This window comes from Penaeus chinensis, chromosome 14, assembly GCF_019202785.1.
Source record: "Penaeus chinensis breed Huanghai No. 1 chromosome 14, ASM1920278v2, whole genome shotgun sequence".
NCBI lineage: Eukaryota > Metazoa > Arthropoda > Malacostraca > Decapoda > Penaeidae > Penaeus > Penaeus chinensis.
The window spans coordinates 12,296,390-12,313,889 of record NC_061832.1 but is presented as its reverse complement, the minus strand read 5'-3'; the positions used below and the strand labels follow the sequence as shown (position 1 = coordinate 12,313,889).

At 42.2% G+C, this 17,500-nt stretch overlaps 1 protein-coding gene across 3 annotated transcripts in view; it reads left to right on the top strand.

The window, feature by feature from the left end:
- LOC125032612 (C-type lectin 37Db-like) overlaps nucleotides 1–17,500 on the top strand; it is a 57,350-nt gene that overhangs the window by 23,774 nt on the left and 16,076 nt on the right. For 2 of the 3 annotated variants that reach the window (XM_047623873.1, XM_047623872.1), the window contains exon 2: nucleotides 3,342–3,524. The exons of the other annotated variant lie outside the window; for it this stretch is intronic. In XM_047623873.1, the coding sequence (XP_047479829.1) occupies nucleotides 3,342–3,524 (183 nt within the window). The remainder of the gene's footprint in view (nucleotides 1–3,341; nucleotides 3,525–17,500) is intronic. 3 annotated transcript variants of the gene reach the window in all.

Below are 17,500 nucleotides of genomic sequence, written 5' to 3'. Positions count from 1 at the left end.
AAGAAGGAGAGGAATAAGGAGAGAGAGGGAAGAGAGAAGTAGAATTAGGAGGAGGAAGACTGAGGTGGAAAACGAACGGAGAAGAGGGAAAATAAAGGTTAGCGAGAGAAAGAAAAGGGAAGGGAGAGAGGGGAGAGGGACGAGGGATACGGAAATAAATGGGGGATGGGAGGGGAATAAAGAGGAAGGAAGGAGATGGAGATGCAGGGGAAGAGGGGAATTGAGAGAAGAGGGGAAAGGAGGGAAAGGAAATTAAATACGTCTGGAAGGGGAGAAGAAAGGAAGGAATGGGCGATAAAGGGGAAGAGGGGAAAGGGGAGATAAAGAGGAAGAGGTGAAAGTAGAGATAAATGTGGGAGAGGCGTCCGTGACCTTTCCGTGTTCACGAGGCACTGAGGCGAGGCGGGAGGCCGGGTTGCGCGGGCGGCGGGCGGCGGGGGGAGAGGGAGGAGAGAGGGAGAGAAAGGGAGGGGAGAGGTAGAGCGAGGGAGGAGAGAGGGGGAGAAAGGGAGGGGAGAGGTAGAGCGAGGGATGGGAGAGGGGAGAGAAAGGGAGGGGAGAGGGAAGGAAGGAGGAGGGGTTGGAGGTGGTAGGGTAGAGAAGGGGAGAAGGGGAAAGAGAGAGGAGAGGAGGAGAGGATCTGAGAACTGTAGAGAGGGTGGAAGGGAAGAGGGAGGAGGAGAAGGAGGAGAAGAGGAGGGAGGAGGAGGAGGGAGGAGAGGAGGGCGAAGAGGAGGATTAGAGTGTGTACAAGGGGGAGAAAACAGAGTGAGAAGAGAAAGGGGAGAGGAAGAAGAGAGGGAGAGGAGAGAAGAGGATTAAGCGATAATGAGGCGGAAGGAGGGAGAGGAGGCTAAAGAGGGTGGGGGGGGGGAGGGATTTGCGTATGTGAGGAGGATATAACGAAGAAGGAGAAGGGGAAAGCAAGGGGAAGGGGGAGAGAAGGAAGATCAGTGTATGTCTGGAGTAGTGGAGTGTTAGGGAAGAGGAGAGTGCAGTCTCTGTTCTCTATATTAGACAATAGAGCTGAGAGCGGAATAACATATTTACAGGCACAAAGTGATATTCATACCTCTGTCTCTCCATATATCCATGCGCTCACAGCTATACACACATAGAGGAAGGGGATTACAATAAAACATGGTCTCGTAGAGGTATTCAAAATAGCAAATCAATGTATTAATCCATAAATTTATCTGTATATATTACTAACGCAATCATGCAAACAACAAACACATGCATGTGTGTGTGTGTGTGCGTGTATACACATACATATATATAGATGCATAGATAGATAAATAGATAGAGAGACATATTTAATCACACACCTGTATATGTGTATATAAGTATGGACACACATCTATCTATCCATCTCTCTGTCTCTATCTCTAAAACCCCACACACATACATCCATGTATGTATACGTACAGAGATACACATCAACACAGACAGGCAGGCAGACCGGCAGAGACGCGGCCAACGACCTCCTCGCTCGAAATTCAGAAGTACTGCCAGCCACAATCTCAAGATTTCGAGGCGAGAGGCCGCGCGAGCAGGCTGCAGGGGCCGTCAGTCACTCGAGCCGAAAGTGGGGGAAAAGGAAATAGAATGAACAGAAATCAGAGAGAGAGAGAGAGAGAAACGTTCACACTGCTGGAAAGGAGAACTCCTGCAACAAATGTAATTATTGAATTAAATGGAGCAAGAGCTTTTTTTCCTCGAAGAGAGATGTAATAGAGTGAAGAGGAGGACAAGGATGATGAGGAGAAGGAGGAATTATGGGAGAAGGGGGATAGGAAGAGGAAGAGGAGAGAGAGAGGGGGGGGGGGGGAGGAAAAAGTCTAGGGAATCTATCATAGCCCCCCCCCCCCCCCCTGAAGATTCGAAGACCCGTTTTCTATGTCCGCAGCAACGAGAAAGCTTATGCTGAATTCCTCAAGTCGCATATTTATGGCGACAATTATAGAGGAAAACTTCCGCCACGGTTAGTCAGTCGTGACAGTTCCGTAAACAACACACGTCACGTGCGTTTTCTATGCCTAAATGCCGAGCTTTCCTTCTTATCTGGGATTTCGTCGCATCTCAACCTTCATATAATAATGATAAATATCATCCACAATAAATTCTACGAACCATCATTATAAGGCGTATTCATACTGTGTTGAACCTCGTCATCTGCCACTGGGAAGCCACAGTAATTAAAGAATGTAATATTTTAAGAAGCCACAGACTATTCACACAAGCGAGAGAAATGTCATGCAAGTAGTCACGGGCAATGAGCAACGAGGCCATCATAGGAGCTGTGATTACTGGCCGTTAATATAGTGCGTAAACAACATGTCTGACGGAACAGTTTGGATTGTTACTCTTTTAAGCTTTCTCTTTCCTTTACGTTTCTCTATTTCGTTCTCTCTTTATCGGTCTTTTTGTCTGTCTTCGCTACTTTTTTTTTTTTTTTTTTTTTTTTTTTTACTCGTCATATAGTATATTAGTTTGTTACATTTCATACATATTGGTCACAAAAGGATCGTGCACATTGACATTTTATTGATTGCAATTTATTAACTTATTTTTTGTATTTATTTTATTTTATATTTATTTTGTTCCTTTTTCTTTCGTGTTATGTTACTATGTAGGCCTGTCTCCTTATACTCAATAAACTACATTATTAAACAAGTTACTTATTTTTTCTTCTTAGATATTATTAATTCAGCTGTATATTGTACTGTAATTAGTTTTATTGACTGTTTGTAGCCCATTTGTTTGTTTTTGGCATTTCACAAGTTTTGATTGTCCTGAATAAGTATTTCTAGTGTGAGAAATATGTGCATGTGAGGCCAATATATCCGACATGATGCCATTTAAATCTAAAAATTCTTGAACTGAGGTAATCATTTCTCAAAACCTCTTCAATTAAACTGGATAATAATTTATATCCGTTCATTAATATTGATTGAACCATTTGCTATTTAGGTCAGTAGCATATGTTTCCTGTTACTTAATCTCAGATCCGAAAAAAATAGTTGAGTTTGGAAGATCAGTGAAGGCTAAACCAGATAAGTATATCGAGGCAAGTTGGCTAGGCCTATACCTATTTGCCGAAGCCTAAACAAACCAACTAGGACTATGCCAATGATCTAGGCCTAGACAATTGGCTAGACCTAAACAAACCAGATAGGATTAGACCAACTAAACCAGGTCTAGGTAGGTTAGCTAGGCCTATACCAATTGGTAAGGCCTCCCCAGGCAGGTAGGACTAGACAGCTTAGGCCCAGCCCCTTCTTGTAGGCCTTCCAGCTCCCTCCGCTCGTAAAGTGACAGTCGTCTTCTCGTTGTTGCAGTACGAAGTCCGACGGCAAACGAGCTAATTGCACAGCTGCTTCTGAGGAGGGCCCAGTCCTCGGCCAATAAGAGGCCAGGCAGAGTTCCTCCCGGCCCGGTCTTCAGCCAACCAAAGCGCGCCACGAGTAGCGACTCTAGCCAATCAGAGATCGTGGATTTGGAGAATCTGCTTGACACTGGAGGTTGGGGAGACTCTTCGTGTACTGACTTTTGTGTAAGCTTGCTTAGATCAATGAGAGAAGTGATGCTTAGTCCAATGGTGTTGAATAGGTAGAAATATAAATGCTGGTAGGCGTTGTAGATGTAGTATTTGGACTTTGCCTCAGATCATACTGATAGCATAACTCCTCATTCATGTAAACAGTTGTCATCGTTATCATCGCTACATTACTTATTAACGTCTATATCATCATGAATGCGTAATAACTCGATGAAAAAAAAAAATATATATATATACACCCTGCTTTTGGCGTTATCTGCCAATTGTTTGCTTTGCTGCTTATGTGTACTGATTTTTTAGAAAACCATAGATGAAATATATGTACATTGTCACTTCCTGTTGCAAGTATTCCACAACTCTCTCTCTCTCTCTCTCTCTCTCTCTCTCTCTCTCTCTCTCTCTCTCTCTCTCTCTCTCTCTCTCTCTCTCTCCCTTTTACACCCCCCCCCACCCCACCTCAAAGAAGGAAGGGAAAGAAGTTAGAGAAGTAAGGGTCCAGGGAAGAAGGGAAAAGGAGGCATAAGTGGAAAGGGAAAATCAAAGTGGGAAAAAAGAGAAACATAGGAAGAACTAAGGAAAAGGGGAATGTGGATGGACGAGATGAGAGGGAAGAGGGATAAGAGAGAAGGGGAAAGTTTACGGGGAAGGGGTGGAATTAGTGAGGAGGAAACGGTGAAATGAGGAGGGATGGAGGAAGGTATAGCGAAGAGGGAGGAGAAGGACAGTGCGGATTGAGAGGCAGATGGGTAAGTAGGAAGGGAAGGGAAGGATAGATTAGGGAAAGGGAGGGGAAGAAGGATAGAAGGGAAGGATCGATGGGTAAGGAAAAGAAGAAGGAGGGTTGAGAGGAAAGAGAAGAGGGAGCGTAGCTGGGAAAGGAAGGAAGCAGGAAAGCGGATTGAAATGGAAAGGTTAGGGTGGAAGGAGGGAGAAGGAGGGAATAGCAAAAGAGAAGGGAAGAGCAGTTGGGGAAAGAAGGAAAGAAAGAGACGTTGAATAGATAGGGAGGGAGGGTTGGTTAATGGGGCTGGTAAGGGATGGGGTTTTACAATTTCCTCCAGGCGTACTCACACAAATGACAATCTCGTCATTTTTATTGTCTTATTTTGATTTTGTTTAGCGCCCCCCCCCCCTCCCTCCACACCCCTTTTTTAGGTCCCAAGGGAAATTTCCAAGAATCCCATTTTCTAAAGATGGAAGAGGAGACAGAGAGGAAAAAATGGGGAGTCCTGATTATCGTAATGCTTAGGTGGTCTTAGTTATTAGTGAAGACGAAAGAGGATGGAACAAGGGGGGCGGGAGATGAGGAAGCAAACGAAAAAAAAAATGTATTAGGGAAGAAATTGTATTAGGAAGGAAGGGAAATCGGGAAATATTAGGTATATGTGAAAAAGAGAATATATGGAAGGGAAGAGAGGGAAATGAGGAAGTGAAAGAAATGAGAAGAATGAGGATGAGAAGTGGAAGATAAATTAGGAAAGTATAAAGAAGTGAAACAAAATACGTTCATGAAGATTTAAAAAATATATATATAGTGTGTGTTTGTAAGGGAATAAAGAGTTGAAAATTAATTATGAGGAATGATGACTTACGGGGAATATGAGAAAAGGAAAACGTATGAGGGTGTCAGTAAGAGAAAAGTGAAAATTTCAATTCAATTTAATTTAACTCCATTTGTTACAATGGTTATTCTTATGTTTGGTGTGACAGGCAGTTTGGTTGATTCTAAATTACCCCTCGTGTAAAGGGATTGCCGGGTTTACCGTCCACTGGCGGTGGAGGAACTGAACGCGGGTCAGCAAGCTTGCTAGACGAAAACGCTGTCATTGCGCCACACAGAGAAATGGGGTAGGGAAGAAATTTTTAAAATATGCCAATTAAAAATAAATGAGGAAGAAAAAAAAAAAAGAAACCAGAAGGAATAGATGTAAAAGAAAATGAAAATGACATGACAATGACAAATAAGCAAATTGCCATGGCAGTATCTGGCAATAACCGCATTACAGGAATATCAGACAGGCCCGGTCCTCTAAGTTAAAGCCATCAGTTCATAATAACCACCAGACAACGCTTATGGAAATCACAATATTCCACTCACCAGATTCCAACTCTAGTCTCCGTCGTCAGTGCTGGTCATGAAACCCAGTAATAATTCAACCTTACGGTATTCAATTCTGCTTTGAATTCTATGGATTTAATAACCTGAATCCGTTGCAATTACGCTATGCGATATTTGATTTTCGATTCCACGATTTAATAAATGCCTTAAGGAAATCGCTTGCTGGTGATGCCGGTGTATGCAAAGACTATGGGACGCTTGATGTCATTATTGATGCTGTGATGGCTTGGTTAGAAAATTACATCATGATAATGGGTGTGTGAAGTTCTATGTGTGATTTTTTAAACTTGTGTGAGAGAAAAAAATAATCACGACAAATATTAAAGCAAAATTCCTTTCATGAATATTTGTACCTTTATTTTTCTAAATATCGTCCTTTCTCTCTCTTTACCCCATCCTCTCTCTCTCTCTCTTTCTCTTTCTCTCTCTCTCTCTCTCTCTCTCTCTCTCTCTCTCTCTCTCTCTCTCTCTCTCTCTCTCTCTCTCCCTCTCCCTCTCCCTTCCTCTCTCCCTCTCTCCCTCTCTCCCTCTCCCCCTCCTTCCCTCCCTCTCCCCCGTTCTCTCTCTCCATATGTGTGTTCCATAGTCATTCAAAAGGAGATTTGTATACAGCATCTAATACGAAGGGCAACAGTCTAGAACAGCATACAAGGCTTTGCTGTATTGAATATAAGAATGAAATGAGCAACTTACGCGTATTTAAGGATAATACATATTGATGAAAGGCATATGTCTGGCATTTACCGTCCTCCTCTGCCTTCCTCCTGAATAAGGACTCATACCTGCCCCCCCCCCCCCCCCCAGGCACACACGAACGAACGCACGCGCATACATACATACATACATACATACATACATGCATACATACATACATACATACATACATACATACATACATACATACTCAGGTTAGGAATCTAAACAAAATAGACGATAATATACATTTAGAGTGAAGTGAAAAAGGAAAATTCAAAATGGAAGGGAAGAAAAAGAAAAAGAAAAAATACGAAAGGAAATAAATACATAGAAAATTAAACGAAAGGAAAAAAATAAACAACATAGATAAATGAACAAATAAATGAAATATTAAGAAGGAAAATTATATGTCAATCACACGCGCGAACAAACCATACAATGAGAATAGTGATAGAGGATAAACATATTTTTTCCCAAACTTAATTCAATCCTCTGAGTTCTCCCGCGGAGCCTCGAGTCTTAACTCTTTGTTTGCTCTGCAACACAAGTTGATCAGTCAACAACAGCCTTGCCATTTCATCTAATGGTTCTAAAAAAAATAATTGAAATACTTATATAACTGAATATATATGCATATATAAATACAGACACACACATGTATATGTATACATATGTATATGCATACAAATGTATATGTATACATATGTATATGCATACATATGTATATGCATAGATATATAAACATATGTATATGCATACATATATATATATATATATATATATAATATATATATATACACCCATACACATGTACATACTATATCTATCTATCTATCTATATACAGCATTATTAAAAATATCATCATCATGATTAATATTGTTATCGTCGTTAGTATCATTATTAGGCAGTCAAACAAAGAAAAATGTGACTACACAGACATACACAGGCTTACACAGACAGAAATACATGCAGATATAATGCTTACGTCGAGACACACTGACATACACGGTGCTTAGCGAATACAGTTCAAAGTCAATTTAGAATACAAAAACACAAATGTTTAATTTCTTTAAACTCCTACCTTGTTAGTATTAACCTTTCAACGAGAGGATTACGTTAATGAGGAAGTTCATATAATTCCTTTGGAAATAAGGAAACTAATGTATTTGCTTGTTATCATTATCATATATTTTTAGGTGATGCTTTAATATCATGAACAGACAGACACACACACACACACACACACACACACACACACACACACATACACAAACACACATACACAAGCAAGCAAGCAAACAAACAAACAAACAAACACAAAACACACAATAGTCGATCATTCTCTCTCTCACATACCCAGTGAATAGCGTCTATCCGCTTACCTTCTGTACATAATAGGCCTCGGGGTTCGTTCAGCCTCGGATGTGTGTGCAGGAAGTAAAAATTAATCTGAATAAAGAGGATTTGAAAATAAGAGGGTCTTCCGAAGAAAGATGCTGACGGCGAAACGGGGAAGAAGTGAAAATTATGATAATTATAACATTACTGATAATTTCTTATTGCTCTTACTGATAGCGATGATAATTAATGATGGTGACAGTAATGATTACTCTAATGATAATGATATTATGAATCCTAATAGAAAGAAATAAGTAAGCAAAGATAGAGTGGTTATGACAGATTAGTAAATGGATAGATTGAGAGAGAGAAGAAAGTGGCGAGTTGAATTAATAAATAGATAAGTAGATGGAAATAAACAAGAAAAAAAAAACAAAAAAAAAACAGAGGGCGGTGAATCGAAATAATATATAAATATATGAATAGACAGACAGAAAGAAGAATGCATAAAGAGATGAGTCAGACGAGTAGATGGAAGACGAGCGAACGAGGAGAAAAGCGAAATAGAGAGGAGTTAAAAAGCAAACGAATAAATAGACAAACAGACAGAGAGGGGGAGAGGAAAGCAGATCACAAAACAGAATAGACTTTAGGGATACAGCAATCTGGGAAGAAATACCGCTTCCCAACGAGCAATGCCTGGGCACAATACAACCTCCTATAAACAAAACAAAGGACGGCAGAACCTCATTTAGGTAAACAATAGAAATTCGCGTTGGGTTAAACAGGCGATATTTCTACTGGAGATCCATATGCAAACGGTTCGCTCATAGTAACGTTTGGCTTTTGTCCGTTAAACGTTTATAGCTAATGGAAATGTGGCTATTAACCGGCTCTGGAATAAAGCATGTAGTTATGTTGATGGGTTTGTGAACGGCCGCTGCTGGAGGATACGTTTCTGTGTAGGGTCGCTGTCCACAGTGCAGGAGGGGAATGTGTACGTCGACGTAGACACGCTCGGTCATTCACAGGTGTATATGCTTATACCAACATGCATACTCACACACATGAACTGGTATAGAGACATCACATACATTCATACATATACACATACATACATACATTTATACTTGTATATACATATATATACATATATACATATACATGTGTATAAATATATATATATATATATATATATATATATATATATGTGTGTGTGTGTGTGTGTGTGTGTGTGTGTTTGCATATATGTTTATATATATATATATATATATATATATATATATATGTAATGTATATGTATATGTGTGTGTGTGTGTGAGACAGAGACAGAGACAGAGACAGAGACGCTAAGAGAGAGAGAGAGAGAGAGAGAGAGAGAGAGAGAGAGAGAGAGAGAGAGAGAGAGAGAGAGAGAGAGAGAGAGAGAGAGAGAGAGAGAGAAAGTAAAAACTCCAGAAGTTCATTCGCGTGTTTAAACATACAGCTGCTTTTTAATTCCCGTTCTTAACTCTGTAGATTGAAATCTATGAATATAACATGACGATTAAGTCACTTTCTCGTTAACCTCTATTTTAGAACAATTAATAATTCCCTTTCATGTAATTAGTGTTGCCTTTGATCTATTTAATTGCTTAAGATTCGTCCTTCGGTGTCTTTTTAATCACATTGTGCCGATGAAATATCTGATCCTAATATTCATCATGAGATTAGCTCACCCGTGTCATTGCTAGGATTATTTTTGAAAGGTTATTTCATTACAATATCTTTTCAGTCATTATGCCTAGGTAAATTATCATATCATAATTATTTTCATGAGATTTGTCTACCTGATTCTTCACAGTTTTATGATTTTCATACATTTTTAGAAAACTGTAATTTCCATTTGAATGAGATTTTCAACCGCACGCCATTAAAATAATTATGCTGTAATTCGTTATTTATCTCCCCACCTCGACCGTAGGGAGCCGTGGGCTTCCCCTCACCAGCCGCAGAAGTTTGTGCAGACTGCCTCGTCAGAAGAGATCGCTGCGAAATGATAAGAGGGGAACATGATAATAAGGGGAAGGAAGGAGGGGGAGAGAAGGGACGTAGGGTAGGATTGGAGGTTATGCGAGAAAGGGTGGGAGAAATGGAGGAAGAGAAGGACGGAGGAGAGGGAGGGGATGGGAAGAGGGTGAAGATGGGAGGAGATAGGGAAGGAGGAGGAAAGAAAAGTAGAAAGAGAGAAGCCAGATAGACAAACAGAAAGAAAGAGAGAGAGAGAGAAAATGAGCAGGAGATAGGTAAAACAAAAGCAAAATCAAATAAAACACAGGGAAACAAGAAAGAAAACAATATTCGCAAGAGAGAGAGACAGACAGACAGACATAGAAACAAACAAACAAAGAGAAGATGATTCAACGAGAATGAGAGGAGGCGAGGGAATATGATAAACGGGATGAAAGAAGAGGGGAGAACGGCCTGAGATCGTGAAAGGTCATCGGGTTCACCAAACGATAGATTCAGTCGAAAGAAAAAAATAAGACATAAAAGGAATTGGAAGAGAGGGAAGGGAAGAATGAGAAAGAATATGAAAGGTAGGTGGGAAGAGAGAGGAAGAGGGAAGATGAGAGAGAGGAGGGGGAGAAGGGGTGAGGAAGAGAGAGAGAGAGAGAGAGAGGAGTAAGAGAGAAAGGAAAGAAACGACAGACATAAGTAAGAAAGGAAGAGGAACAGAAGGTAAAAAGAAGTAGGCTATAGGGAAGAAGAAAGGGATATATGAAATAGCACGCTCTTAAAGCCGATTTTCTCGTAACGAATTGCTACGACCTCCGACCTAGCACGCTTCAGGACGGAGGTGATGCGCAATGACAACATCGGCCCTATAGAGCTCATCCAGGCAGAGATAACGGGCGAGATTTTCTACCTTACATAAACGGGGGGAAGGCAAGAAGAGGGGGAAGGGAACGAGGGAGGAATAGGAAAGAGTAGGAATAAGGAAGAGAGGTAAGGGGGAAGGAGGAAGTGGAAGGAGAGGGGAAGGGAAGGGAAGATGGAAAGGGAAGTTGGAAGGGAACGAAGTAGAGGGGGGGGAGAAGGAGAGAAAGAGAAAGATAGGGAGGGAGGGAGGGAGGGAGGAGAGAGGGAGAGGAGAGAGAGAGAGAGAGAGAGAGAGAGAGAGAGAGAGAGAGAGAGAGAGAGAGAGAGAGAGAGAGAGAGAGAGAGAGAGAGAGAGAGAGAGAGAGAGAGAGAGAGAGAGAGAGAGAGAGAGAGAGAGAGAGAGAGAGAGCGAGAGAGAGCGAGAGCGAGAGAGAGCGAGAGCGAGAGGAGATGAAGGGAGTCAGGAGTAAGGGGTAAAGGTGTAGGGGGAAGAGAGAAGGGAATGTCGGGGAGGCGATGCCGTTAGTTGTCTTCATCGCAGTCGTTGCCAAGTGGCTTGCCTTGAAGGGGCCGATGCTATGCAATCCCGGGCGTGAGGAGGTGGAGGGGGGTCCTCTGCGGGAGGGGGAGGGGTGAAGGGGTGGCCTGCGTGGAGAAAATGAGAGAGAGAGAGAAGGGGAGGTCCGTGACGGGAAAGGGAGAGAGGAAAGGCTCGAGGGCAAAGGGAAGAGAGAACAGACAGAGACAGAAATCGAAACCTGACTTTCAGTGTTTCCTAAAGTGGCAGTGACGAAACTTCGTTACTGTGACACGGTAGCCAATTAGGGCTTTTATCATCTCTTGTATAGCGGTATTTGCGGCTGGAAATGAAGAGGATGAAAGGAAGAGTAAGAGAAGGAGGAGGAAGAGAGGGCGACTCAATCGCAAATCGAAACTTGTCGTACATCTTGCAGAAACTTTTAACCATGAGGATGAAAGGATGAATTAATTGCGACTCGAGAAATATCACAAATGTCTTGTACACTTTGATCCCCGCTTTAGAGGGAAAAGAAAGCCGAAAAAGAGAGAAGAAGAAAAATGTTTCTTCGTCTAAACCACGTCTTTGAATGAATGAATCTCCCACCTTTAAGAATTTCGATGCTTTAGCCTCCCGTGTTTCGGTGTTCACACAGCACCGCCCACGCCCACGCCCACGCCCACGCCCACGCAGGGGCATTGGCTGGTGGAATCATGCTGTGCACTGTTCTCCTTACAACATGGTGACAGTGTAGGCCCGGGAGTGGAAAAAAATATTAATATTTAGGCGGGCAAAGCGTACGCCCGTACAAACACGTACACGGGCGGCCAATAAGTTTGTTATCTATCTCCTTATTCCCCGTTTTATCGGAATTCTTCCTTCGTCTCTCTTCTTCCCTGATGCACGCCTCCGCACGTACATTGTCTTGTTTTCCTTGAGATGACCGTAAGCTCCTGTTTGGAATCCCCGAAGAAAAAAACGTATTTACATAAATATGCAGCGGAGACCTGGCCCTTACGTGGATAGATATAAATAATTAAATCATATATATATATATATATATATATATATATATATATGTGTGTGTGTGTGTGTGTGTGTGTGTGTGTGTGTGTGCGTGTGTGTGTGTGTGTGTGTGTGTGTGTGTGTGTGCGTGTGTGTGTGTGTGCGTGTGTGTGTGTGTGTGTGTGTGTGTGTGTGCGTGTGTGTGTGTGTGTGTATGTGTGTGTGTGTGTGTGTGTGTGTGTGTGTGTGCGTGTGTGTGTGTGTGTGTGTGTGTGTGTGTGCGTGTGTGTGTGTGTGTGTGTGTGTGCGTGTGTGTGTGTGTGTGTGTGTGTGTGTGTGTGCGTGTGTGTGTGTGTGTCTGTCTGTCTATCTATCAAAAATAATAAAAGAATGGAGGAATGAAGGAAAAGAAAGAAACCAAAAGCGACTCCCCCCCCCCCCCTCTCGCCTCGGCCCCATCAGCCTCCGACGCCGAGGGAAGATAAACCTCCGTCAGGAGACCAGAGCAACTTATGACAGACGTCGGCGACATTATTTCCAGACGGCGGCTAGGCCTCGGGTTCCGTAAATTGGGAAAGGGGTAGGGGGAGGGGAGAGGAAGGGGGTAAAGGAAAGACAGAGAGAGAGAGAGTAATATAAAGCAGGAAGTGTGTCCCACTAGTTTGTCACCAATGTAATGTAGGGGGAGTTTTATCCTGCTAGACTAGGACCAATGTAATGTTGTGGTGAGTTTGGTTTCGATGTGTTGAGTTAAAGTTGTCGCAGATTCTATAGTTTATTAGCACGGGAGTACGGTAGCTGGAATATAGAGGACAGGCAAGGCAGAGGCGCCTAGGAAGGAGCCATGCCCGCGAGGGCGAGTGATCTGTGTCGACTGCTCAGACATTTCTATAACCAAAATTCGTTTTGAAACATTTCATAATGGCAAACATGAAATAATTTGAATGAACACAAATAAGGATACACATGGTCCCATGATGGTTTCGTGGTGAAGGAACAAGGGTACCTTGTATACAGTTGTATGTGTGAAGAGAGTTATGGTTATTAAGTTTACAAGACTAAAATGCTTCGTGTTGAGAAGAAAGAAATGCTGGGTATTCATAAAACATAAAGACATTTGAATAACATACTTAGTGATTCAGAATAAGCATTTTCTAACGAAAATTTTGAGTATAAACAAGACATAATTATATAGACATCAGAATAACAGCATGGGAACAGGTTGCGAACAATAAGGGTTGAATTAGCCTGTTCTAAGGTCACTTCGTTATTGTCACGGCTGTAGACCTGTTGGAGTCGCGGAGGATAGTGGAGTTGCTGTAAGATAAGAAACATATGGCTTTTCTGGTATGTGAGGCGAGAGATATCACGAGAACAGGTCACTAGAGAGAGAGAGAGAGGGAGAGAGAGAGAGAGAGAGAGAGAGAGAGAGAGAGAGAGAGAGAGAGAGAGAGAGAGAGAGAGAGAGAGAGAGAGAGAGAGAGAGAGAGAGAGAGAGAGAGAGAGAGAGAGAGAGAGAGAGAGAGAGAGAGAGAGAGAGAGAGAGAGAGAGAGGGAAGGAGGGAGGGAGGGAGGGAGAGGGAGAGGGAGGGAGGGAGAGAAAAGGATAAAGATAGCTAAAGAGCGAGAGAGAAAGAGAAAAAGATGAATATCTAGGGACAGAAGAGAGAAGATGTTAAGATGATCGCGGGACGGGGCGGAGACGTAATTCACGGCGGCTGGAGTTTCTGACAGACAGTAATATTTTTAAAATTTTATTTCTGTCACTTTATCTTCCTCTTTATCTTCCTCATTTTCTTTTTCTTGTGTGTTTTGTCTCTCTTTTATTTATTTCTCTAACTCAACTTTTTAAGAATTAATTTCTCTAAACTTTTCTTTTTTAATAGTCTTGTCTTTTGCCTTTTCCTTTTCTCTGTTTATTGTATCTCTCTCATTGCTATTGCATTTTATGGGAAAAAAATAATAATCACATTTCCATCATATATGAAGAGATTTTGTTTGTACTGGGAAATGAAATTTCTGTACGGATTGTAGACCCGGGGGAAGAAAAGGGGGGGGGGGGGGGGGGGAAAAAAAGGGGTTTGGGAAGGGGGGGGAGAAAAGGGAAAAGAGGGGGAGAGGAGAGGAGAGGAAAGGGGAGAGAGGAAAAGGAGAGAGAGAGAGAGAGAGAGAGGAAGGGGAAAGAAGAGAGAAAAAGGAGAGAGGAGGGAGAAAAAAGAGAGAGAGAGAGAGAAAGAGAGAGGAAAAAGAGGAGAGAGAGAGGAGGAGAGAGAGAGAAAAGCAGGGCCCCGAGGTGGGGAGAAAGGAGGGAGGGGTGGGGGCCAAAGAAAATTTGGGAGAATGGAAGGGGGGAAAAAAAAGAGACCCGAAAAAAGCCCGGGGAAAAAATTAAAAAAGGAAAGGGAAAAAAAAGAAAAAAGGGGAAGGTGAAAGGAAGGGAGAAAAGCAAAAAGGGAAAGGGGGAAGCAAGGGAAAGTGAAAAAACAGAAAAACGAAGGGAAGGGGGAAAAAAAGAAAAAAAAAAACCCAAAAAAAACAAAAAAACAAAAAAATGGAGAAGGGGGAAGAAAAAATGGGAGAAAAATTGGGGGGAGGGAGGAGGAGTGGGGGGGAAGGGGGGGGGGTGGAGGAAAGTAGGAGGGGAAGGGAGGGGGAAAAAGGGGGGGAGAAAAAAAAGGGGGAACCCCCCCCCCTTTTTTGTTTATTTTTTTTGTTTAGGGGGGGGTTTTTGAAAGGGAAAAAAAAGGGTGGCAGTTTATTTTTTAAACTTAAAAGCTTTTCGGGTTGTGGAAGGTTGCTCATTATCTTTTTTTAAATGCGGAAATGTGGTGGAATGCAAGGGATTAGATCCGAAAATCATCATGATTATTTACGTATAGACATCGGTATGTATATACATTATACATGCTTACACACACACACACACACACACACACACACACACACACACACACACACACACACACACACACACATATTGTGAGTACGTGCGTGCATTTATGCAAATTTATCTTACATGGGCAGCAAAAACTTGCCTAAGGGAGGTGAAGGTATGTCTGACCGTGCGTGCGTGCGTGCAAGCGTGCGTGCGTGCGTGTGCGAGCGAACATGTACCTCCTGCGATCGTGCTGTGACCCCGCCGGCCCCAGCGCCCGCCCAAGAGGGCTCCCTCTGGCACTCTGACATTCACTACACAAGGCTTGTCCTCTGCTTGTCTCCCTCCCACATTCCCTTCCCCTCCCCTCCTCCTTTCTCGCCCCCTCCCCTCCCCTATTCTCCCCCTCCCCTCCTCCTTTCTCGCCCCCTCCCCTCCCCTATTCTCCCCCTCCCCTCCTCCTTTCTCGCCCCCTCCCCCTCCCCCTCCCCTTGATATAGTTTGTGATATACATATTAATATAAGTATAGAAGTAGAAATACAGACGTTGATTTGTATATGTAGTATCTGACATATATATATATATATATATATATATATATATATATATATATATATATATATATTTGTGTGTGTGTGTGTGTGTGTGTGTATAAATATGTAAATATATATATTTATGTAGATAGATATATAGATAGATAGATAGATAGAGGTACACACACACACACACACACACACACACACACACACACACACACACACACACACACACACATACACACACAATGGTTGACTGTCTGTCTCGCGCAGACAGTCAACCAACCAAATGCCCTTGCATAAAACCACATCGCCTAATGCAGAGATCAGAGATAAGTTACACGTCGCAGAACCTTCAGCCGGATCCAATATGACGCTGCGTCCGTATCCCCTGCCTGTCGCCGTCGCTCCCGCTGGCCCTTTCCTCCGGGGGAGAGGGTCGCATCGGGGGAGAGGGTCGCATCGGGAGAGCGAGCTGAGCAGTCGCGGATTTCGGACGGGCGAGGGAAGTCTTGTGTGCGCGATGGCGTGTTTGTGTGTATACTTATACATGCAGATTCGTGCTCGCAAGAGGGAGAGGGAAGGGGAGAAAGAAAGAAAGAGAGACAGGCAGACAGATAGGCAGAGAGAAAAAAACATAAAGAGAAAGATAGAAACATAGAGAGAGAGAGAGAGAGAGAGAGAGAGAGAGAGAGAGAGAGAGAGAGAGAGAGAGAGAGAGAGAGAGAGAGAGAGAGAGAGAGAGAGAAAGAGAGAGAGACTTTTAAGAAAACTTTCGAGGCTGTGGACAGGTCTGATCAGTGTACCGTTGCAAGCCCCGTCGTGCTTGCCTGAAGCGTCTCGCCTCATTATCCTCACTTTGAAATCGCTGCGAGAGTGAAGTGAGAATGAAGCAAGCATGGAGCGCGAGTCAAGCAAGAAAGAAGCACGGACGAAGCGAGAAGGAAATTTTGCTTCACCGCTCCAACAGCATGGCATGGATGGAGGTGGTGATGATTGTGATGGTAAAGGTCATTGTTTTCATGATTATTATGACAGTGAAGATAAGGGTGGCAGCAATAAATTCAGTAATGATATTGATGATGAGTAAAAGTAACAGTAAAGATGATAGAAACAAGAATGATGGTGAGGATGATGATAATGATAATAATAGTAATGGTGATGATGATAATGATGATAATGATAATAATGATAATAATGATAGCAATAATAATAGTGATAATGATAACAGTGATGGTAATGATAATAATAGTAATGATAATAATAATGATAATAATAATAATAATAATAATAATAAGGATGATAAATGGTAGTAATAATAGTAATTAAGATAATACTATGAACAACTATCATAATAATTTTGATGATACTGATAACGAAAATGATAATGTAATAGTAATAATCATGATAATAATAATTAAACAGACACTGATAGCAATGATTATACTGATAGTGATAACAGCATCAAAGTTCATTAATTGTTTCTGTTCACTTGTTATATAACCCTAGAGTTGGGCTGAAATTGATTTCCTGTCAACGGATGCAACAATACAATAGGAAATGGTGTTCGTGAGCAATAAACTTCCCTTGCACAACCCTCTGGCAATTGCTGTTGTACTGTTTCTCGTTAATATGTCCCCCTCTTCCTCCCTTCTTTCCACTCTCTCTCCCCTCTTTTCCTCCTCCCTCTCCCTGCCTTCTCTTCCCTCTCCCTACGTGATCTCTCTTCTAGTTTCCCTCTGTTTTTCTCGCTTATCTTCTCATCCCCTTCTTCTCCTCTCTTCTTTCTTTGGGTCTTTATTCCCTTCTCTCCTTATTTTTCTTATTTCGTTGTCTCTTCATTTTCTTCCATATTTCGTATTTTTCCTCTTCTTCAACCTTTTCTTCCTTATTTTGCTATTACTTCCTCTCTTCGCTCCCTTTCTTTCATCTTACATCGTTATATCTTCTTCTCGTCTCCCCTTTTTTCCTCATTTCATCACCCCCTC